The sequence below is a fragment of the Catharus ustulatus genome, chromosome 1, assembly GCF_009819885.2.
Source record: "Catharus ustulatus isolate bCatUst1 chromosome 1, bCatUst1.pri.v2, whole genome shotgun sequence".
In the NCBI taxonomy this organism is placed as follows: Eukaryota; Metazoa; Chordata; class Aves; order Passeriformes; family Turdidae; genus Catharus; species Catharus ustulatus.
Window position 1 is genome coordinate 1,058,790 of NC_046221.1, and position 22,227 is coordinate 1,081,016.

Genomic DNA, 22,227 nt, shown 5'->3' on the forward strand with positions numbered 1-22,227 from the left:
ATAACAGGGGTATTTAAAACAAAATGATTTAATTCCATTTTTCCTCTCTCTTAAGTGTCACTTCAGACCTTAGTATTTACACAAACCTCAGTACTTTCATGATTAACCGAATTCTGTTATCAATTATGACAGAGGTGGGAGGAATTTGGAGGAAATTTGGAAGGAATTGAAGAATTTGGAGGGAATGTAGGAAGTAGCAGGGAAGAATTTGGAAGGAATTGTAGCATTTAAAGGGAATTTTTTAAGAAGTGGGGGACAGTTTGGTCCCCGGGTCATTGGGGATGGGTGTGTCTGTCAGCACCTTCAGCCAGCAGGGGAGAGGCCACAGGGTTTGGGGTCCCCCCTGGCATTGGGGTGTCCAGGGCAGGGAATGTGTGACCAGGGGGTGACACTGGTGACAGACATGGCCATGGGTGCTCCAGAGCCTGGTGGGGATGAAAGGCCTGAGCCAGGCAAGGGTCAGGTTCTTCTCCCATGGAACAGCGACAGGAGAGGGAATGGCCTCAAGCTGTGCCGGGGGAGGCTGAGGTTGGATAGGGGGAAAATTCCTTCCTGGAAAGGGCTGTTATCCCCAGGGCCTGACTGCTCTCTCTGCTTCCCTCCTGGTCTTGCCCAATTCCTGCCAAACTGTCCCCCACTTCTTACAAATTCCCTTTAAATGCTACAATTCCTTCAAAATTCTTCCCTGCTACTTTCCACATTCCCTCCAAATTCTTTAATTCCTTCCAAATTTCCTCCAACTTCCTCCCGCCTTTGTCAAAATTGATAAAAGATTTGTGTTCATCATAAAAGCATTGAGGTTTGTGTAAATACTCAGGTCTGAAGTGACGCTTCTGAGAGAAGAATAATGGGATTAAATAATTCTCATTGAAATCCCCTTGTTATGAATATTATTTTTCTAAAGAATTTCTATCTAATTCCAGTTTGGTAAATCAGACTTTACAATAGTCCCATAGATTTTGCAAAATCAAACTTCCTGCCTTGGTTTTATCAATGTTTTATCAATTTATTTTGTTTTATCAATGACTGCCTGTCTTCAAAGAACCGAACTTGCCGATTTCTGTCGGTTTTATCTCCCAAGACCAGACGGTATCTATGGGAATGACTCCCAGAGACGTTACACGGATGTTTATTTCGGCCACCACTGCCCACCTGGTAGAATTATGACAGTGAGAAAACAAAAATTATTGATTACTACAAGAGACCACACTATGGGAAGGAGCTGAGATCGAGATTGGTCGGAGCGTGGAGTGGGCAGTGACCCCTCCTGCATCCCCAGCGCTGCTTTGCTCTGTCTGTATAAAATAAAGGAATTGAAATTTTGCTAAAAATTGAGACTTTTATTTCTCCTTTATAACATCTCCTTCCAAACTCCTCAGTTATTCTCATTTTCCCAGTGCATCCCACCTGTGATTTAACAGCAAGAGAAAGAGTTTCAGAAGAGATGTCATGCACTGCTATTTCATTTTTAGGTGCCTGTAGCAGCACTAAAGAGATTTGGGGCTCGGCCGTGTGCGTGTGTGGGGCTGGCGCTTTGGGGGTCCCGGGGGCACCCTCGGCCTTGGCCAACAGCCATGGGGCAAGGCTGGGCTTGTGCAGCCCTGGGGCACCAAGCTGGCACGGGCAGCGTGTCACCAGCAGGGACCCCGAGGGCTCCTGGCCCCCCAAATGCCCCCGAGCCCAGCCAAGGGCTCCGCAAGGGTGGGGACCCCGAGGGCTTCAGATGCCACGTCCCATCCCCGGGGACACAGCGGGACCCCCCCGCACCGCGTGTCCCCACAAAACCGCGCCTCTGCGCCTTGGGGCTGGGCGTTTGCCAAGGGTGGGGCCCCGGGGCGGGTCCCCAAGCTCCCGTCGGGGATAAAAGGAGCCCGGGGGTGGCCTTGGCGACAGCGATGGCGAGCTCGTGGATGCTGCTGCTGGCGGTGCTGGGGGGAGCCTGCGCCCTCCCCGCCCCGGAGCCCTTCGCCTACACCCAGGCGCTGGCCCAGGCTGTGAATTCCTACAACCAGCGCCCAGAGGTGAAGAATGCCTTCAGGCTGCTCAGCGCCGAGCCCCAGCCCGAGCCGGTGAGTGTCCCCGAGCTGGCATCCCCCCACGGGTGACAACCCCCGGGGTCCCCCACTCGGGACCCCCTATCTGTGATCCCCCATTGGTGTCGCACCCTTCACACCCATCCCGATCCCCCCTTGTGAGCGCTCAGCGCTGACCCTGAGCCCACGGCAGTGATCGCCACCCCCTGCTGGTGACACTGCCACTCCTGAGCCCCCAAAACTGCGGACCCCTCTCCTGTCACCTCCCGCTGCTGTCACCCACCCGTGTCCCCAGGGCGTGGAGCTGAGCTCGCTGCAGGCATTCAACTTCAGCATGATGGAGACGGAGTGTGCCGCCAGCGCCCGCAGCGACCCCGAGGACTGCGCCTTCAAGGAGAACGGGGTGAGCACCAGGAGGAGGAGGAGGGGGAGGAATTGGGGCACGGGACCCCTGTGCCATCGCCAGGGTGACACCGCGTGGCCCCGTGTCCCCCCAGGTCATCCTGGAGTGCTTGGGGATGGTGAAGATGCAGCAGGAATCCCCCGAGGTCGACGTGAGCTGCTCTAAATCCTCCTCCGTCGTGAGTGAAGGGAGCCGGGGCACCCGTGGGTGGGGAGGGAGGGGAGGGTCCGTCCCCCTGCCCCACGACCCCTCAAAGTGACACCCCAATGTCTCCAGAGGAGGGTGGGGGGTCCTGGGGAGCTCTCAGGTGCTGGGTGGGCTGTGCCAGCTCTGGGGTCCTGCAGGGTTTAGGTGCAGAGTCCCAGGAGCGGGTCCTGAGATTTGGGTGTGGCGTGCAGGGCCCCAGGTGGGGAGTTCTGGGTGAGATTTGGGTGTGGGAACATGGGTGAGGTGCCGGGTGTTGGATTGTGGATATGGGGTCCCAAGTGTCCCTGGTGTGGGGACACGAGTGGTGGCTCTGGTTTGGGGTCCTGGGAGGCATCCTGGGGATGGGGTCCCTGGGTGGGTCCCAGGTGTGGTCCCAAGTTCGGTTCCCTCACCCCCGCACCCCCTGACCCCGCAATCTCTCTGGCAGTCGAATCTGGTGGAGCGTGGCGGCTTCGGACAACTGGTGTCCAAGTCCGGATTCGGCTGGAGGGAGTGCTTGCGCTGCTTGAAATGGGGCTGAGCAATAAAGGGGCCACCAGGAGTGGCTGTGTGAGCACCACACTCCTCGAGTCTCTGTCATTTGGGGAAACTGAGGCACGGGTGGGACACGGGGCTGCTCCCCAACAACATCCTCAAGGGCTTGGTGCCAAGGGGACATGGAGTCGAACTGGGGACAGGGATGGGGAGCCTGGACCCCAAAAAAGGATCATCCCCACGGTGTCACTGTCCCCACAGTGTCATTGTCCCCATGGTGGCATTATTCTCCCTGCATCTTGTTCTACCCAAACCAGTGGTGATGGCAAAGGGAAATGGGAGGGGGACACAGGGGACACTGTGAGCCTTCCAGGGAGCTGCAAGGGAGGGGCTGGGGGATTTCAGGTTCCGAGGGGACCCCCATGATGGACCCAGTTTGGGACAGGGACATTGTGGGGGCAGAGCTGGGGGACTCAGGGACCTCTGTGCCCCAAATATGGCTGGAGCAGGGTGATGGCTGCAGCCCCCTGCGGGTGTCCCTCCTGTCCCTCCAATATTCCTGTGGATCTGTACCCCACAAACACCTCTGTGCAGAGCCCCAAGGTGTCCTGAGGACAGGGAAGGACAATCCCAGGGGTCCAAGTCCCTGCAGGAGTGTGGTCCCGGTGCTGTGCCCATTTTGGGGAACTGATCCTCCTCCCTCCGAACCTTCTGTCACCATCCCCATCCTCGTGTCCCCCCTGTGACACTGGCAGTGAACAGCAGGGTAGGGTCGGGAAGCAGCTGGATTTGGGGAGGGACTGCTGGGGGGTCCCTGAGCTGGCAGCACCTGCAGGGGTCCCTTTGCCTCTCCATGGCCTTCAAGAGGTGGGGGGACCCCAGATCTGCCCCAGTGTCCTAGTTTGCAGGAGAGGTGTCTGCTAAGAAAGGCAGGAGCCTCTTTTTGAAATGGAGAATGTAAACCCCCTCCCTCCAAATTATTATGATTTTGAAATTGAACCGCTCTCAGGCAAAGATATGGGAATTAGGAATAACAGTTCTTTACTAGGGAAATTAAAATAGAAATACAGCACTACAAAGAACAAACCCCAAACCCTGACACAGTCAGAGTACAACCTGACACCCGTCAGGCAGGGTGTTGGCAGCAGTCCCATTCCATGGTGGCTGCATCCTCCTGCAGTGACAGATGTGGCTCAGTTGGAGCAGTGCTCCTGTACAAGGTGCAGTTTCCCTCCGGAGCTCCAGTGGGGATGTGGAGAAATCCGGTTTTCCTGTGGAGTCCAGTGGAGAAAGGGGCTCCCTTAGTGTCCCAAAACCTCTGTTTTTATCTTGGTAAGAAATGTTGGGCTCTTCCCCCTGTCTGGAGCAACTCCCAATGGGATGCAGTAATTTTATCAGTCCCACTGTGGGACTCAATGGCCATGAGCAGAAAATGACTGGCTGGAGGAAGGATGGGTTGTGAAAAGATAAAGAACACTGCCCTGCCTGGTTTCAATGGATGGCCCATTAGCAGAATATCTCCCACAGAGATCAGGATCACTTCCTCACCCTCAGTAGATGCTGATAGAATAGATACCTTTTATCAAATACTGTTCTATAACCCAAGACAGTATTCACCCCTTATTCTATTACCATCTGCATAATGACACCTTACACACCGTTCTCACCTATGATTCGGTTTCCTTGTGGTTCACAATGGGTTTCTCCATGATTTTGCATTACCCACCAAGTGTAACCAGGTCCTTGAGCAAAGACACACTCACGGCTTGGTTTGTCCTTGCCCCGATGGGACCAATCCAAACAGTTTTTCCTGAAATACTTTATATGTGTCCAACAGGGACTTTATCTCCGTCCACTGTGTGCAAGGGTTCAGACTGGGCAGGACCAGGACCAGCTCAATTTATGGACCCTTGCATATTGAACATCCAGGTGGCCTTTGCTAAGTTTTTTCCTCAATTATTGAGAGTTTCCCCTCCAAGTGCTTTCAATGTGATCTTGAGTAACTTATTGCACTGTTCATCTTTCCCAGCAGCTGGTGCATGATAAGGGATGTGATATATCCATTTGATGCCATGTTCTCTGGCCAAGGTGTTGATAGGGCCGTTTTTGAAATGCGTCCTATTGTCTGACTCAATTTTCTCAGGGTTACCATGCCACCAAAGGACATGTTTTTCAAGGCCCAGGATGGTGTGGTGGGTAGAGGGAACCTTTCCTTTGAACATCCACCCCTGCCCTGGTAGTCGAGGTGCCAGGAGGAGTTGTGCTTCAGTGCCGACCACTGCTGCAGTAGCTTGGACTCCTTCATAGGCAGCCAAGATCTCCTTGTCTGTGTGAGTGTAATTGGTTTCAGACTCTCTGTAGCTTCAGCTCCAGAATCCCAGAGGTCGGCCTCTAGTCTCACCAGGTACCTTCTGCCAAAGGCTCCAGGACAAGCCATGGTTCCTGGCTGTAGAATAAAGCACATTCTTCACCTCTGGTCCTGTCCTTGCTGGGCCAAGAGCTACTGTGGATGATGCAATTCCTCCAAAGCCATCTTCCACTGGCCCCTCGAACTTGCTATAATCAATAAGGTATCCTAGATACCAAGGTTGAGCAAAATTCCTTAAGAATTTGGTCACTCTCCTAACAGTTTGGAAGATAATTGGTTTGAAATTAGTCTGTGTACAGTAATTTCACGACTATAAGGCGCACCATTATGACTAAATATTTCCCCTGAACCTGGAAGCACGCCTTATAGTCCGGTGCGCCTTATGTGATGGACAAATATGCGAAATTTGCCAAACTAGAAGTTCGAACTGCAATGGGTGGGCAGTGCTGCAAGAACGCCGAGTCGTGAGGCGGGGGGACGGGTGCGGGCGGCCACAACCGGCAGGAGCCGTGAGGGGAAGGAGGGAGCTGCCGGCAGCCCCAGCCCGGGCGTGGGCAGAACAAGAAGCCAGGCGGCGCTACTCCGGGCATGGGAGCGGGGGGAATGAGGAACCATGTGGTGCTGGTCCCGACCTGGGCGCAGAGGAATTGAAAAGCCAGGTAGCCCCAGCCCAGGCATGGGGGGAAAGAGAAGTGCGAGCCCACAACAGCGCCGAGCAGAGCCCGCCCGGCGGCGCCATCAGAGCAGAGGTGGCGCGGACTGGGCGGCCGGGATAAAGCGGCGGTGGTGGCAGCACAACCCTTGTGGCCACGGTAAAGTGGCGGTGGCAGCGCAGCCCCTTTGACCGCGGCAAAGTGGCGGTGGCCGCGGCGCAACCTTTGCGACTGCGGAAAGCGGCGAGAGGTGGTGTGACCGCCGCCACCACCAACACCGCGTAAAAGCAGCAAGAGGCGGCGACAGGCAACGAGAGATGTCGTGACCGCCGCCGCCGACACAGAAAAGCGGTGCAGCCCTGGGGAAGCGGGGAGAAGCGGCGCGGCCGCAGGCCAAGTGGAAGCTGGGACGCAGCCCAGTCGCGCGGTGGGAGTCGTGAGCCGTGCCAAACGGCGCCGGGAGTGGGCGGGAGTTCCAGGACCTGCTGCACGGGGAGGACCCCTGGTGCTAAATTTAAAAGCTACACCAATCTTTGAAAAATGTTTGCAAATTGAGCACCTGCCACTTCTTCGTTACTTTGTTGCGTGCCCCGTGGCTCCTCGCTGCCAAAAAAAAGTGCGCCTTATAGTCCGGTGCGCCTTATATGATCTACAACGTTGCGAAATTTGCCGACTTCCGGGGGGTGCGCCTTATAGTCCGGTGCGCCTTATGGTAGTGAAATTATTTTATTGGTCAGTTCACCTTTAGAAATTCTCACTTAGATTGGATGCTGTTCTTTGTATAAACTTTTATTGGTTGTAGTTTGAATCCTCCCTGAACCGATAAATATGGCTGTCTGCCCTTTGTTCTGAGAGAATCTCTTCTTGACCACCTTTCCATGAAATAAAGACTCTTGTGGAACTCGTCAAGAAAGAACTCCGGTCTTTCTCTGCTGGCTAAATGTGAGCTTTCTGAGAGACAGCTAAATGTTAGCACTCTCTGGCCCTGGTAAATACCACCAGGGACCAAAAAAAGAAAAACCACAGGTTACTGCATGAGCGATCTCCTGCTTGATCTGGGCAAAGGCTTTCTGATGCTCAGCACCTCAGTGAAAATCATTCTTCTTACGGGTGACCAGGTAGAGAGGGCTCACAATCTGACTGTACTCAGGAATGTGCATTCTTCAAAAGCCTATGGCACCTAGGAAAGTTTGTGTTTCCTCTTTGTTGGTTAGTGAATCCATCGCGGTGATCTTATTGATGACCTCAGTGGGGATCTGGCGCCGTCCATCTTGCCACTTTACTCCCAGGAACTGGATCTCTCGGGCAGGTCCTTTGACTTTGCTTTTTTAATGGCAAAGCTGGCTCCCAGCAGAATCTGGATGATTTTCTCTCCTTTCTCAAATACCTCCACTGCCATGTTCTCCCACACAATGATGTCATCGACGTATTGAAGGTGTTCTGGAACTTCACCCTTTTCCAGTGCAGCCTGGATCAGTCCATAGCAGATGGTGGGGTTGTGTTTCCACTCCTGGGGCAGATGACAGGGACTCAGTGATGATCTCAACCTCTGGTTCCCCTGCTGGTTGTGAGGGCCCTCCTTTATTATCCTTATTGTCCAGGTGCTTTGTTTTCGTCTTACACTTCCTAGTTTCCACAGGGGCGACTGCTGCTGGCTGTGAGTGTCCCTGTGGTTTCGTTGGAACCTGGACAGATGTAACCTTTGTAGGTTCCACTGCAGCATCATTGGATTCTCCTTTTTTAGGGCAGGGGGAGGATCTCTCACCAGCTGGGGAAAGGTACTCCTTCAGCATCTGGCTCATCTCCTTCACTAGAACCCCCACCCACTCCAGGTGGTTCCTTTCTGAGGTGGGCTGTGGGGCTGGGTCTGGCTCCGGGGCAGCATCCCTAGTTTCTGGGGCAGGGTCAATGTCTGCAGTTCCATCTCTATTTCCTGGAGTAGGTATGAAGGTTTTTATTCAGCTCAATTCCCCCTTATCTCTAAATGTTAAATAGGAAAAATCTATCAGTAACACCAGCTGTTGTATGATATCATTAGCATTTGGAGGAGATTTGAATCCTTCAGAAAGTGGTGGGGTAGACCCAAAAATCTGGGTGAAGGGTTGGGAGAAAATTTCCCCTGGTGTCATTTCCTCACAGTAGGTACCATTATTAACCTAACTCCAAAAACATACAGCGAGTGTGTGATCGCCCTGGATCCATGTGTCCACCTTCCAAAGGAAGTTACAGATCCATGAATTCCTCACCTTGTTAACCCATAAAGCAAACTGGCCTTAATTAAGTAATCCAATTATGAGACTCATGTTTAGATAAGGACCTGCAAATGGGAGAAATAGAGCCACAACCGTGTGCCACCCAAACCAGGGTAAAATAGACAATGTATTGCCACCTAATGAGGTTTCTTTAGCAGCACAATAAAAATTAGGTGACTCAAGAACTGTTATTCCTTTTATGTCTCGATGCCCTCGAGCCCCACGTTGGGCACCAAAATCGGTCTTAGTTTGGAGGAGAGGTGTCTGCTAAGAAAGGCAGGAGCCTCTCTTTGAAATGGAGAATGTAAGCCCCACCCTCCAAATTACAGTAATTTAACGATTACAAACCGCACCATTTTGACTAAAATTTTGCTCCCACCCCAGAAATGCGACTTACATTCACCAGCAGCTAATATGTGAATAATTTTCATACATTTCCAACCCCAGAAGCGCAAACCGAGGTGCTGAATCGAGCATCTGCCAGTAAAACCCGGGACAGCGTGATTGTTACAAATTGGTTATTCTGTTGCATGTGAGCAGAGCCGGGCTCCATGCCGGCAGCACAGCGGGGGGGAGGCGGGTGAGCTCCCTCCTTCAGGTAGCGCAGCCCGGGGAGGCAGGGGGCTCCCTCCTGCTGGCACCGCGGCTCGGGGGATGGCGGGGGACTCGCGGGTCCTTGCTGCGAACAACAGGGTGGCTTATAATTGGGTGCGGCTTGTGTGTGGACAAAGAATGAAATGTTTACCAACACCTGGAGACGCAGCTTATAGTCAGTGCGGCTTGTAAGCGTGAAATTACTGTACTATAATCATTTTGAAATCAATCGGCTCTCAGTCAAAGATATGGGAATTAGGAATAACAGTTCTTTACTAGGGAAATTAAAATAGAAATACAGTACTACAAAGAACAAACCCCAATCCCTGACAAAGTCAGAGTACAACCTGACACCCGTCAGGCAGGGTGTTGGCAGCAGTCCCATCCCATGGTGGCTGCATCCTCCTGCAGTGACAGATGTGGCTCAGTTGGAGCAGTGCTCCTGTACAAGGTGCAGTTTCCCTCCAGAGCTCCAGTGGTGATGTGGAGAAATCCGGTTTTCCTCTGGAGTCCAGTGGAGAAAGGGGCTCCCTTAGTGTCCCAAAACCTCTGTTTTTATCTTGGTAAGAAATGCTGGGCTTTTCTCCCTGGCTGGAGCAACTCCCAATGGGATGCAGTAATTTTATCAGTGCCACAGTGGGACTCAATGGCCATGAGCAGAAAATGACTGGCTGGAGGAAGGATGGGCTGTGAAAAGATAAAGAACACTGCCCTGCCTGGTTTCAATGGATGGGCCATTAGCAGATTATTTCCCACAGAGATAAGGATCACTACCCCCACCCTCAAGAGATGGGGACAGAACAGATACCTTTTATCACATCCTGTATTGTATCCCCAAACACACTGTCACAAAGGGGACATGAGGATGGGGATGGGGATGGTGACAGAAGGTCTGGCGGGAGGAGGATCAGCTCCCCCAAAAATGGGCACAGCACTGGCACCACCCTCCTGCAGCCAATTGGACCCCTGGGATTGTCCTTCCCTGTCCTCAGGACATCTTGGGGCTCTCCACAGAGGTGTTTGTGAGGTACAGATACACAGGAGTATTGGGGGGACAGGAGGGACACCCGCAGGGGGCTGCAGCCATCACCCTGCCCCAGCCACTTTGTGGGGCACAGAGGTCCCTGAGTCCCCCAGCTCTGCCCCCACAATGTCTCTGTCCCAAACTGGGTCCATCATGGCGGTCCCCTCGGAATCTGAAAACCCCCCCAGTCCCTCCCTTGCAGCTCCCTGGAGGGCTCACAGTGTCCCCGGAGTCCCCCCGATTTCCCTTTGCCATCACTGCTGGTTCAGGGGTAAAAAGATGCAGTGAGAATAATGCCACCATGGGGACAATGACACTGTGGGGACAGTGACACCGTGGGGATGATCCTTATTTCGGGTTCTGGCTCCCCATCCCTGTCTCCAGTCCGACTCCACGTCCCCTTGGCACCAAGCCCTTGAGGATGATGTGGGGGAGCAGCCCCGTGTCCCACCCGTGCCTCAGTTTCCCCAAATGACAGAGACTCGAGGAGTGTGGTGTTCACACAACCATTCCTGGTGGCCCCTTTATTGTTCAGCCCCATTTCACGGAGCCGTGCAGTTCACCTTAGAGCTTGGGCGGGAACCGCTATCCCTGGGGTGGGTAGGGCAGGCCCTAGGATGGGAAACGGTGGCCCTGGGCCAGGTAGGGCTGGCCCTGGGTTGGGAAGCGCTGGCCCTGGGGTGGGAAGCGCTGGGCCTGGGGCAGGTAGGGCTGGACCTGTGGTGGGCGGTGGTGGCCCTGGGGCAGGTAGGGCTGGACCTGTGGTGGGAAGCGCTGACCCTGGGGCAGGTAGGGCTGGCCCTGGGGTGGGAAGCGCTGGCCCTGGGGCAGGTAGGGCTGGCCCTGGGGTGGGAAGCGCTGGCCCTGGGGCAGGTAGGGCTGGCCCTGGGGCAGGTAGGACTGGCCCTGATTTGGGAAGCGCTGGCCCTGGGACAGGTAGGGCTGCATGTTTCCCGGCAAAGGCTGGACCTTGGACGGGAAGCGTTGGATTTTGGGTGGTGTAGGCTGGGTCTTGGGCAGGACAGAACTGATCTTGGTCAGTAAGGAATCGAGCTTGGGCAGTAAGCGCGAGGCCTTGCTCATGAAGTTCCCGAAGCGCCCAACAAGGTCACGCTCAACCAGAACCGTCTGCAGGAGAGATGGGGGGTCAGGGGGTGGGGGAGTGCAGGAACGCTCCCTTGGGACCACACCTGGGATCCTACCCAGGGACCCAGTCCCTGGGATTCCACCCAGGATCGCACCCGGGATTCCCCCAGGGACCCCATCCCCAGGATCCCAAACCAGAGCCACCACTCGTGTCCCCACACCAGGGACACTTGGGACCCCATATCCACAATCCAACACCCGGCACCTCACCCATGTTCCCACACCCAAACCTCACCCAGAACTCCCCACCTGGGGCCCTGCACTCCACACCCAAAACCCAGGACCCGCTCCTGGGACTCTGCACCTAAACCCTGCAGGACCCCAGAGCTGGCACAGCCCACCCAGCACCTGAGAGCTCCCCAGGACCCCCCACCCTACTCTGGAGATATTGGGGTGTCACTTTGAGGGGTCGTGGGGCAGGGGGACGGACCCTCCTCTCCCTCCCCACCCACGGGTGTCCTCGGCTCCCTTCACTCACGTAGGAGGAGGCGTCAGAGGAGATGTCGGAGGAGGCGTCGGAGCAGCTCACGTCGATCTCAGGGGATTCCTGCTGCATCTTCACCATCCCCAAGCACTTCAGGATGACCTGGGGGGACACGGGGCCACGTGGTGTCACCCTAGGGATGGCACCGGGGTCCCGTGCCCCAATTCCTCCCCCTCCTCCTCCTCCTGGTGCTCACCCCGTTCTCCTTGAAGGCGCAGTCCTCGGGGTCGCTGCGGGCGCTGGCGGCACACTCCGTCTCCATCATGCTGAAGTTGAATGACTGCAGCGAGCTCAGCTCCACGCCCTGGGGACACGGGTGGGTGACAGCAGCGGGAGGTGACAGGAGAGGGGTCCGCAGTTTGGGGCTCAGGAGTGGCAGTGTCACCAGCAGGGGGGTGGCGATCACTGCCGTGGACTCAGGGTCAGCGCTGAGCGCTCACAAGGGGGGATCGGGATGGGTGTGAAGGGTGCGACACCAATGGGGGATCACAGATAGGGGGTCCCGAGTGGGGGACCCCGGGGGTTGTCACCCGTGGGGAGATGCCAGCTCGGGGACACTCACCGGCTCGGGCTGGGGCTCGGCGCTGAGCAGCCTGAAGGCATTCTTCACCTCTGGGCGCTGGTTGTAGGAATTCACAGCCTGGGCCAGCGCCTGGGTGTAGGCGAAGGGCTCCGGGGCGGGGAGGGCGCAGGCTCCCCCCAGCACCGCCAGCAGCAGCATCCACGAGCTCGCCATCGCTGTCGCCAAGGCCACCCCCGGGCTCCTTTTATCCCCGACGGGAGCTTGGGGACCCGCCCCGGGGCCCCACCCTTGGCAAACGCCCAGCCCCAAGGCGCAGAGGCGCGGTTTTGTGGGGACACGCGGTGCGGGGGGGTCCCGCTGTGTCCCCGGGGATGGGACGTGGCATCTGAAGCCCTCGGGGTCCGCACCCTTGCGGAGCCCTTGGCTGGGCTCGGGGGCATTTGGGGGGCCAGGAGCCCTCGGGGTCCCTGCTGGTGACACGCTGCCCGTGCCAGCTTGGTGCCCCAGGGCTGCACAAGCCCAGCCTTGCCCCATGGCTGTTGGCCAAGGCCGAGGGTGCCCCCGGGACCCCCAAAGCGCCAGCCCCACACACGCACACGGCCGAGCCCCAAATCTCTTTAGTGCTGCTGCAGGCACCTAAAAATGAAATAGCAGTGCATGACATCTCTTCTGAAACTCTTTCTCTTGCTGTTAAATCATAGGGGGAATGCGCAGGGAAAATGAGAATAACTGAGCGGTTTGGAAGGAAGTGTCATAAAGCGGAAACAGAAGTCTCCATTTTTAGCAACATTTCGATTCCTTTATTTTACACAGAGAGATCAAAGCAGCGCTGGGGAGGCAGGAGGGGTCACTGCCCACTCCACGCTCCATCCAATCTCGATCTCAGCTCCATCCTATAGTGTGGTCTCTTGTAGTAATCAACTATTTCTGTTTTCTTGCAGTCACAATTTTACCAGGTGACTAGTGCTGGCCGAAATAAACATCCGTGCTTCTTCTCTGGAAGTCAGTCCCAGAGATACCATCTGGTCTTGGTCGATAAAACCGGCAGAAATCGGCAAGTTTGGGTCTCTGTGGATAGGCAGTCATTGATAAAGCAAAGGTAGAAGTTTGGTTTTGCAAAATCTACCGGACTATTGTAATGTCTGATTTTACAAACTGGGAGTAGATAGAAATTCTTTAGAAACATCATATTCATAACAGGGGGATTTAAAACTGAAAGATTTAATCCCATTTTTCCTCTATCAAGTGTCACTTCAGACCTGAGTATTTACACAAACCTGCTGGTGACACTGCCACTCCTGAGCCCCAAACTGCGGACCCCTCTCCTGTCACCTGCCGCTGTTGTCACCCACCCGTGTCCCCAGGGCGTGGAGCTGAGCTCGCTGCAGTCATTCAACTTCAGCATGATGGAGACGGAGTGTGCCGCCAGCGCCCGCAGCGACCCCGAGGACTGCGCCTTCAAGGAGAACGGGGTGAGCACCAGGAGGAGGAGGAGGAGGGGGATAAATTCGGGCACGGGGCCCCGGTGCCATCGCCAGGGTGATACCGCATGGCCCCGTGTCCCCCCAGGTCATCCTGAAGTGCTTGGGGATGGTGAAGATGCAGCAGGAATCCCCTGAGATCGACGTGAGCTGCTCCGACGCCTCCTCCGACGTGAGTGGGGAGAGCTGGGGGCGCCCGTGGGTGGGGAGGGAGGGGACGGTCCATCCCCCTGCCCCACGACCCCTCAAAGTGACACCCCGATGGCTCCAGAGGAGGGTGGGGGGTCCTGGGGAGCTCTCAGGTGCTGGGTGGGCTGTGCCAGCTCTGGGGTCCTGCAGGGTTTAGGTGCAGAGTCCCAGGAGTGGGTCCTGGGTTTTGGGTGTGGAGTGCAGGGCCCCAGGTGGGGAGTTCTGGGTGAGGTTTGGGTGTGGGAACATGGGTGAGGTGCTGGGTGTTGGATTGTGGATATGGGGTCCCAAGTGTCCCTGGTGTGGGGACACGAGTGGTGGCTCTGGTTTGGGATCCTGGGTGGGATCCTGGGGATGGGGTCCCTCGGTGAGGCCCAGGTGTGGTCTCAAATGGGGGGTCCCACACCCCCAGACCCCCTGACGCTCCCATCCCTCCGGCAGCCGGTTCTGGTGGAGCGTGGTGGTTTCGGTTGCTTGGTGCTAAAGTTGAAGTTCGGATGGAAGCGCTGCTTGGTGTGCGGGAAACGGGTCTGAGCAATAAAGGGGCCACCAGGAGTGGCTGTGTGAACATCACACTCTCGAGTCTCTGTCATTTGGGGAAACTGAGGCACGAGTGGGACACGGGGCTGCTCCCCCACATCATCCTCACGGGCTTGGTACCAAGGGGACGTGGAGTCGGACTGGAGACAGGGATGGGGAGCCAAGACCCCAAAAAGGGATCATCCTCACTGTGTCATTGTCCCCACAGTGTCATTGTCCCCATGGTGGCATTATTCTCACTGCATCTCGTTCCCCCCAAACCAGCGGTGATGGCAAAGGGAAATGAGGGGAACACAGGGGACACTGTGAGCCCTCCAGGGAGCTGCAAGGGAGAGGCTGCAGGGATTTCAGGTTCCGAGGGGACCCCCCTGATGGACCCAGTTTGGGACAGGGACATTGTGGGGGCAGAGCTGAGGGACACAGGTGTGGGAATACAACTGGAGATCAGAACTGCTAGAACTGCTCAGCTTGTCACTGCCCATGTGGATCTGTCAGCCATGGTAGGCCGCAAGCCTTGGCAGGAGTGAGTAGGCCCAAACCTTGGCAGAAGCAAATGGGATTTTGGAGAAGTAATGCAAAAGTTGGTACTTGGTAGAGACTGCTTAGCCTGCAGTTTGTACGGGGATTTGCGGGAAATATATCTTGCTGGCTAGCATAAACAAGGCCTGGATTGAGCAATGTTATCTAGTTACAAGTAAGCAATATATCTCAGTTCCACGAATACTATTGTTGCGCTAGTTTTAGTAACAATAGAAAAAGTATATAAACTTTGTTTTGTGGATCAAAAAACGGCTTCATGGCTCCTTGCAAATCATGAAGACCCCGTCCCTTCTTTTTCACCACCATCAAATGGTGACTCGTGTGAGGACCCCTGTGCCCCAAACGTGGCTGGAGCAGGGTGATGGCTGCAGCCCCCTGCGGGTGTCCCTCCTGTCCCCCCAATATTCCTGTGGATCTGTACCCCACAAACACCTCTCTGACAAGGACGAAGGTGTTCTGAGGACAGGGAAGGACAATCCCAGGGGTCCAAGTCCCTGCAGGAGTGTGGTCCCGGTGCTGTGCCCATTTAGGGGGAGCTGATTCTGCTTCCCCAGGGCCTTCTGTCACCATCCCCATCCTCGTGTCCCCCCTGTGACACTGGCAGCAAATGGCAGGGCAGGGTCGAGAAGCAACTGGATTTGGGGAGGGACTGCTGGGGGTCCCTGAGCTGGCAGCACCTGCAGGGGTCCCTTTGCCTCTCCATGGCCTTCAAGAGGTGGGGGGACCCCAGACCTGCCCCAGTGTCCTAGCTTGGAGGAGAGGTGTCTGCTAAGAAAGGCAGGAGCCTCTCTTTGAAATGGAGAATGTAAACCTCCTCCCTCCAAATTATTATGATTTTGAAATCAAGCAGCTCTCAGGCAAAGATATGGGAATTAGGAATAACAGTTCTTTACTAGGGAAATTAAAATAGAAATACAGCACTACAAAGAACAAACCCCAAACCCTGACACAGTCAGAGTACAACCTGACACCCGTCAGGCAGGGTGTTGGCAGCAGTCCCATTCCATGGTGGCTGCATCCTCCTGCAGTGACAGATGTGGCTCAGCTGGAGCAGTGCTCCTGTACAAGGTGCAGTTTCCCTCCGGAGCTCCAGCGGTGATGTGGAGAAATCCGGTTTTCCTCTGGAGTCCAGTGGAGAAAGGGGCTCCCTTAGTGTCCCAAAGCCTCTGTTTTTATCTTGGTAAGAAATGTTGGGCCCTTCCCCCTGGCTGGAGCAACTCCCAATGGGATGCAGTAATTTTATCAGTCCCACAGTGGGACTCAATGGCCATGAGCAGAAAACGACTGGCTGGAGGAAGGATGGGTTGTGAAAAGATAAAGAACAGTGCCCTGCCTGGTTTCAATGGATGGGCCATTAGCAGATTATTTCCCACAGAGATAAGGATCACTTCTCCACCCTCAAGAGATGGGGACAGAACAGATACCTTTTATCACATCCTGTATTGTATCCCCAGGCACACTGTCACAAAGGGGACATGAGGATGGGGATGGGGATGGTGACAGAAGGTCTGGAGGGAGGAGGATCAGCTCCCCCAAAATGGGCACAGCACGGGTCCCACCTTCTTGCAGCCACTTGGACCCCTGGGATTGTCCTTCCCTGTCCTCAAGACACCTTGGGGCTCCACACAGAGGTGTTTGTGAGGTACAGATACACAGGAATATTGGGGGGACAGGAGGGACACCGCAGGGGGCTGCAGCCATCACCCTGCTCCAGCCACTTTGTGGGGCACAGAGGTCCCTGAGTCACCCAGCTCTGACCCCACAATGTCCCTGTCCCAAACTGGGTCCATCATGAGGGTCCCCTCGTAACCTGGAATCCCCCCAGCCCCTCCCTTGCAGCTCCCTGGAGGGCTCACAGTGTCCCCTGTGTCCCTTCTGCCAATTCCCTTTGCCATCACCACTGGTTCAGGGGTAAAAAGATGCAGTGACAATAATGCCAGCATGGGGACAATGACACTGTGGGGACAATGACACTGTGGGGATGATCCTTATTTCGGGTTCTGGCTCCCCATCCCTGTCCCCAGTCCGACTCCACGTCCCCTTGGCACCAAGCCCTTGAGGATGATGTGGGGGAGCAGCCCGGTGTCCCACCCGTGCCTCAGTTTCCCCAAATGACAGAGACTTGAGGAGTGTGATGTTCACACAGCCACTCCTGGTGGCCCCTTTATTGCTCAGCGCAGTTTCACGGAGCTGTGCAGTTGATGTTAGAGCTTGGGCGGGAACCGCTACCTCTGGTCTGGGTAGGACCGGCCCTAGGATGGGAAACGTCGACCCTGGGCCAGGTAGGGCTGGCCCTGGGTATGGAAACGCTGGGCCTGGGCCAGGTAGGGCTGGCCCTGGGTTGGGAAGCGCTGGGCCTGGGCCAGGTAGGGCTGGGCCTGGGTTAGGAAGCGCTGGGCCTGGGCCAGGTAGGGCTGGCCCTGGGTTGGGAAGCGCTGGGCCTGGGCCAGGTAGGGCTGGCCCTGGGTTGGGAAGCGCTGGGCCTGGGCCAGGTAGGGCTGGCCCTGGGTTGGGAAGCGCTGGGCCTGGGCCAGGTAGGGCTGGCCCTGGGTTGGGAAGCGCTGGCCCTGGGGCAGGTAGGGTTGGGCCTGGGCCAGGTAGGGCTGGCCCTGGGTTGGGAAGCGCTGGGCCTGGGCCAGGTAGGGCTGGCCCTGGGTTGGGAAGCGCTGGGCCTGGGCCAGGTAGGGCTGGACCATTGGTGGGAAGCGCTGGGCCTGGGGCAGGTAGGGTTGGCCCTGGGGCAGGTAGGGCTGGGCCTGGGGTTGGTAGGGCTGGGCCTGGGGCTGGTAGGGCTGGGCCTGGGACAGGTAGGGCTGGCCCTGGGTCAAGTAGGGCTGGGCCTGGGTTTGGTAGGGCTGGCCCTGGGACAGGTAGGGCTGGCCCTGGGACAGGTAGGGCTGCATGATTCCCGGCAAAGGCTGGACATTGGATGGGAAGCGTTGTATGTTGGGCGGTGTAGGCTGGACCTCGGGCAGGATGGAAGTGATCTTGGGCAGTAAGGAATCGGGCTTGGGCAGTAAGCGTGAGACCTTGCCCATGAAGCTCCCGAAGTGCCCAACAAGGCCACGCACGAACAGAACCTTCTGCAGGAGAGATGGGGGGTCAGGGGGTGGGGGAGTACAGGAATGCTCCCTTGGGACAACACCTGGGACCCTACCCAGGCACCCAGTCCCTGGGATTCCACCCAGGATCGCACCCGGGATTCCCCCAGGGACCCCATCCCCAGGATCCCAAACCAGAGCCACCACTCGTGTCCCCACACCAGGGACACTTGGGACCCCATATCCACAATCCAACACCCAGGACCTCACCCATGTTCCCACACCCAAACCTCACCCAGAACTCCCCACCTGGGGCCCTGCACTCCACACCCAAAACCCAGGACCCGCTCCTGGGACTCTGCACCTAAACCCTGCAGGACCCCAGAGCTGGCACAGCCCACCCAGCACCTGAGAGCTCCCCAGGACCCCCCACCCTACTCTGGAGATATTGGGGTGTCACTTTGAGGAGTCGTGAGGCAGGGGGACGGACCCTCCCTCCCCTCCCCACCCACGGGTGCTCCCGGTTCCCTTCACTCACGTCGGAGGAGCCGTCAGAGGAGATGTCGGAGGAGGCATCGGAGCAGCTCACGTCGAACACGGGGGTTTCGTGCAGCATCTCCTGCGTCCCGAAGCACTTCAGGATGACCTGGGGGGACACGGGGCCATGCGGTGTCACCCTGGGGATGGCACCGGGGTCCCGTGCCCCAATTCCTCCCCCTCCTCCTCCTCCTGGTGCTCACCCCGTTCTCCTTGAAGGCGCAGTCCTCGGGGTCGCTGCGGGCGCTGGCGGCACACTCCGTCTCCATCATGCTGAAGTTGAATGACTGCAGCGAGCTCACCTCCACGCCCTGGGGACACGGGTGGGTGACAGCAGCGGGAGGTGACAGGAGAGGGGTCCGCAGTTTGGGGGGTCAGGAGTGGCAGTGTCACCAGCAGGGGGTGGCGATCACTGCCGTGGGCTCAGGGTCAGCGCTGAGCGCTCACAAGGGGGGATCGGGATGGGTGTGAAGGGTGCGACACCAATTAGGAATCACAGATAGGAGGTCCCGAGTGGGGGACCCCGGGGGTTGTCACCCGTGGGGGGATGCGAGGTCGGGGACACTCACCGGGTCGGGCTGGGGCTCGGCGCTGAGCAGCCTGAAGGCATTCTTCACCTCTGGGTACTTGTTGTAGGAATTCACAGCTTCGGCCAGCGCCTGGGTGTAAGTGAAGGACACCGGGGCGGGGAGGGCGCAGGCTCCCCCCAGCACCGCCAGCAGCAGCATCCACGAGCTCGCCATCGCTGTCACCAAGGCCACCCGCGGGCTCCTTTTATCCCCGACGGGAGCTTGGGGACCCGCCCCGGGGCCCCACCCTTGGCAAACGCCCAGCCCCAAGGCGCAGAGGCGCGGTTTTGTGGGGACACGCGGTGCGGGGGGGTCCCGCTGTGTCCCCGGGGATGGGACGTGGCATCTGAAGCCCTCGGGGTCCCCACCCTTGCGGAGCCCTTGGCTGGGCTCGGGGGCATTTGGGGGGCCAGGAGCCCTCGGGGTCCCTGCTGGTGACACGCTGCCCGTGCCAGCTTGGTGCCCCAGGGCTGCACAAGCCCAGCCTTGCCCCATGGCTGTTGGCCAAGGCCGAGGGTGCCCCCGGGACCCCCAAAGCGCCAGCCCCACACACGCACACGGCCGAGCCCCAAATCTCTTTAGTGCTGCTGCAGGCACCTAAAAATGAAATAGCAGTGCATGACATCTCTTCTGAAACTCTTTCTCTTGCTGTTAAATCACAGGTGGGATGCACAGGGAAAATGGGAATAACTGAGCGGTTTGGAAGGAGGTGTCATAAAGCGGAAACAATAGTCTCCATTTTTAGCAACATTTCGATTGTTTTATTTTCTACAGGCAGAGCAAAGTAGCGCTGGGGAGGCAGGAGGGGTCACTGCCCACTCCACGCTCCGACCAATCTCGATCTCAGCTCCTTCCTATAGTGTGGTCTCTTGAAGTAATCAACGATTTCTGTTTTCCTGTAGTCATAATTTTACCAGGTGAGTAGTACTGGCTGAAATAAACATCCGTGCTACTTCTCTGGAAGTCAGTCCCAGAGATACCATCTGGTCTTGGTCGATAAAACCGGCAGAAATCGGCAAGTTTGGGTCTCTGTGGATAGGCAGTCATTGATAAAGCAAAGGTAGAAGTTTGGTTTTGCAAAATCTACCGGACTATTGTAATGTCTGATTTTACAAACTGGGAGTAGATAGAAATTCTTTAGAAACATCATATTCATAACAGGGGGATTTAAAACTGAAAGATTTAATACCATTTTTCCTCTATCAAGTGTCACTTCAGACCTGAGTATTTACACAAACTTGCTGGTGACACTGCCACTCCTGAGCCCCAAACTGCGGACCCCTCTCCTGTCACCTCCCGCTGCTGTCACCCACCCGTGTCCCCAGGGCGTGGAGCTGAGCTCGCTGCAGGCATTCAACTTCAGCATGATGGAGACGGAGTGTGCCGCCAGCGCCCGCAGCGACCCCGAGGACTGCGCCTTCAAGGAGAACGGGGTGAGCACCAGGAGCAGGAGGAGGAGGAGAGGGAGGAATTGGGGCACGGGGCCCCGGCGCCATCCCCAGGGTGACACCGCATGGCCCCGTGCCCCCCCAGGTCATCCTGAAGTGCTTGGGGACGGTGAAGATGCTGCAGGAATCCCCCGAGATCGACCTGAACTGCTCCGAAAGCTCCTCCGACGTGAGTGAAGGGAGCCGAGGACACCCGTGGGTGGGGAGGGAGGGGAGGGTCCGTCCCCCTGCCCCACGACCCCTAAAAGTGTCACCCCAATGTCTCCAGAGGAGGGTGGGGGGTCCTGGGGAGCTCTCAGGTGCTGGGTGGGCTGTGCCAGCTCTGGGGTCCTGCAGGGTTTAGGTGCAGAGTCCCAGGAGCGGGTCCTGGGTTTTGGGTGTGGAGTGCAGGGCCCCAGGTGGGGAGTTCTGGGTGAGGTTTGGGTGTGGGAACATGGGTGAGGTGCCGGGTGTTGGATTGTGGATATGGGGTCCCAAGTGTCCCTGGTGTGGGGACACGAGTGGTGGCTCTGGTTTGGGATGCTGGGGATGGGGTCCCTGGGGGAATCCCGGGTGCGATCCTGGGTGCAATCCCAGGGTCTGGGTGCCTGGGTAGGATTCCTGGTGTGGTCCCAAGGGAGCGTTCCTGCACTCCCCCACCCCCTGACCCCCCATCTCTCCTGCAGACGGTTCTGGTCGTGCGCGGTCTTGTTGGGCGCTTCGGGAGCTTCATGAGCAAGGCCTCACACTTACTACCCAAGCTCGATTCCTTACTGAGCAAGATCCTTTCCCTCCTGCCCAAGACCCAGCCTACACCACCCAACATCCAACGCTTCCCGTCCAAGGTCCAGCCTTTGCCGGGAAACATGCAGCCCTAACTGCCCCAGGGCCAGCGCTTCCCACCCCAGGGCCAGCCACACCAAATCCAGGGTCGGCGATTCCCATCCTAGGGCCGGCCCTACCCACCCCAGGGGTAGAGGTTCCTGCCCAAGCTCTAAGATCAGCTGCACGTCTCCCTGAAACTGCGCTGAGCAATAAAGGGGCCACCAGGAGTGGCTGTGTGAGCACCACACTCCTCGAGTCTCTGTCATTTGGGGAAACTGAGGCACGGGTGGGACATGGGGCTGCTCCCCCACATCATCCTCACGGGCTTGGTGCCAAGGGGACGTGGAGTCGGACTGGAGACAGGGATGGGGAGCCAAGACCCCAAAAAGGGATCATCCCCACCGTGTCCCTATCCCCACAGTGTCATTGTCCCCATGGTGGCATTATTCTCACTGCATCTTGTTCCCCCCAAACCAGCAGTGATGGCAAAGGGAAATGGGGGGAACACAGGGGACACTGTGAGCCCTCCAGGGAGCTGCAAGGGAGAGGCTGCAGGGATTTCAGGTTCCGAGGGGACCCCCATGATGGACCCAGTTTGGGACAGGGACATAGTGGGGGCAGAGCTGAGGGATTCAGGTGTGGGAATACAACTGGAGATCAGAACTGCTAGAACTGCTCAGCTTGTCTCTACCGATGTGGATGTGTCAGCCATGGTAGGCCGCAAGCCTTGGCAGGAGTGAGTAGGCCCAAGTCTTTGCAGAAGCAAGCAGGATTTTGGAGAAGTAATGCAAAAGTTGATACTTGGTAGAGACTGCTTAGCCTGCAGTTTGTACGGGGATTTGCGGGAAATATTGTATCTTGCTGGCTAGCATAAACGAGGCCTGGATTGAGCAATGTTATCTAGTTACAAGTAAGCA

At 56.8% G+C, this 22,227-nt stretch overlaps 1 protein-coding gene and 1 long non-coding RNA gene across 2 annotated transcripts; both read left to right on the forward strand.

Moving 5' to 3' along the window:
* Nucleotides 1–1,496: 1,496 nt before the first annotated feature.
* Nucleotides 1,497–21,363, forward strand: LOC117001041 (antimicrobial protein CAP18-like). Its single transcript, XM_033069206.1, has 4 exons — nt 1,497–2,069; nt 13,526–13,633; nt 13,731–13,814; nt 21,172–21,363. Exons 1-4 carry the CDS (start codon nt 1,575–1,577, stop codon nt 21,361–21,363), a joined length of 879 nt encoding a protein of 292 aa, XP_032925097.1. The 5' UTR covers nt 1,497–1,574.
* LOC117008042 lies at nt 19,857–20,652 on the forward strand. Its single transcript, XR_004420241.1, has 3 exons — nt 19,857–19,975; nt 20,266–20,491; nt 20,592–20,652. It is a non-coding gene; the product is annotated as an uncharacterized LOC117008042 (long non-coding RNA).
* Nucleotides 21,364–22,227: the final 864 nt, after the last annotated feature.

What these genes read in the sequence shown, in the direction of transcription:
- LOC117001041 (XM_033069206.1), top strand. Translation starts at nt 1,575, where the DNA reads ATGGGGCAAGGCTGGGCTTGTGCAGCCCTGGGGCACCAAGCTGGCACG. An exon ending in CCGAGCCCCAGCCCGAGCCG is followed by an intron (nt 2,070 to 13,525) that starts GTGAGTGTCCCC and finishes CCGTGTCCCCAG; the next exon opens with GGCGTGGAGCTGAGCTCGCT. An exon ending in GCTCCGACGCCTCCTCCGAC is followed by an intron (nt 13,815 to 21,171) that starts GTGAGTGGGGAG and finishes TCTCTCCTGCAG; the next exon opens with ACGGTTCTGGTCGTGCGCGG.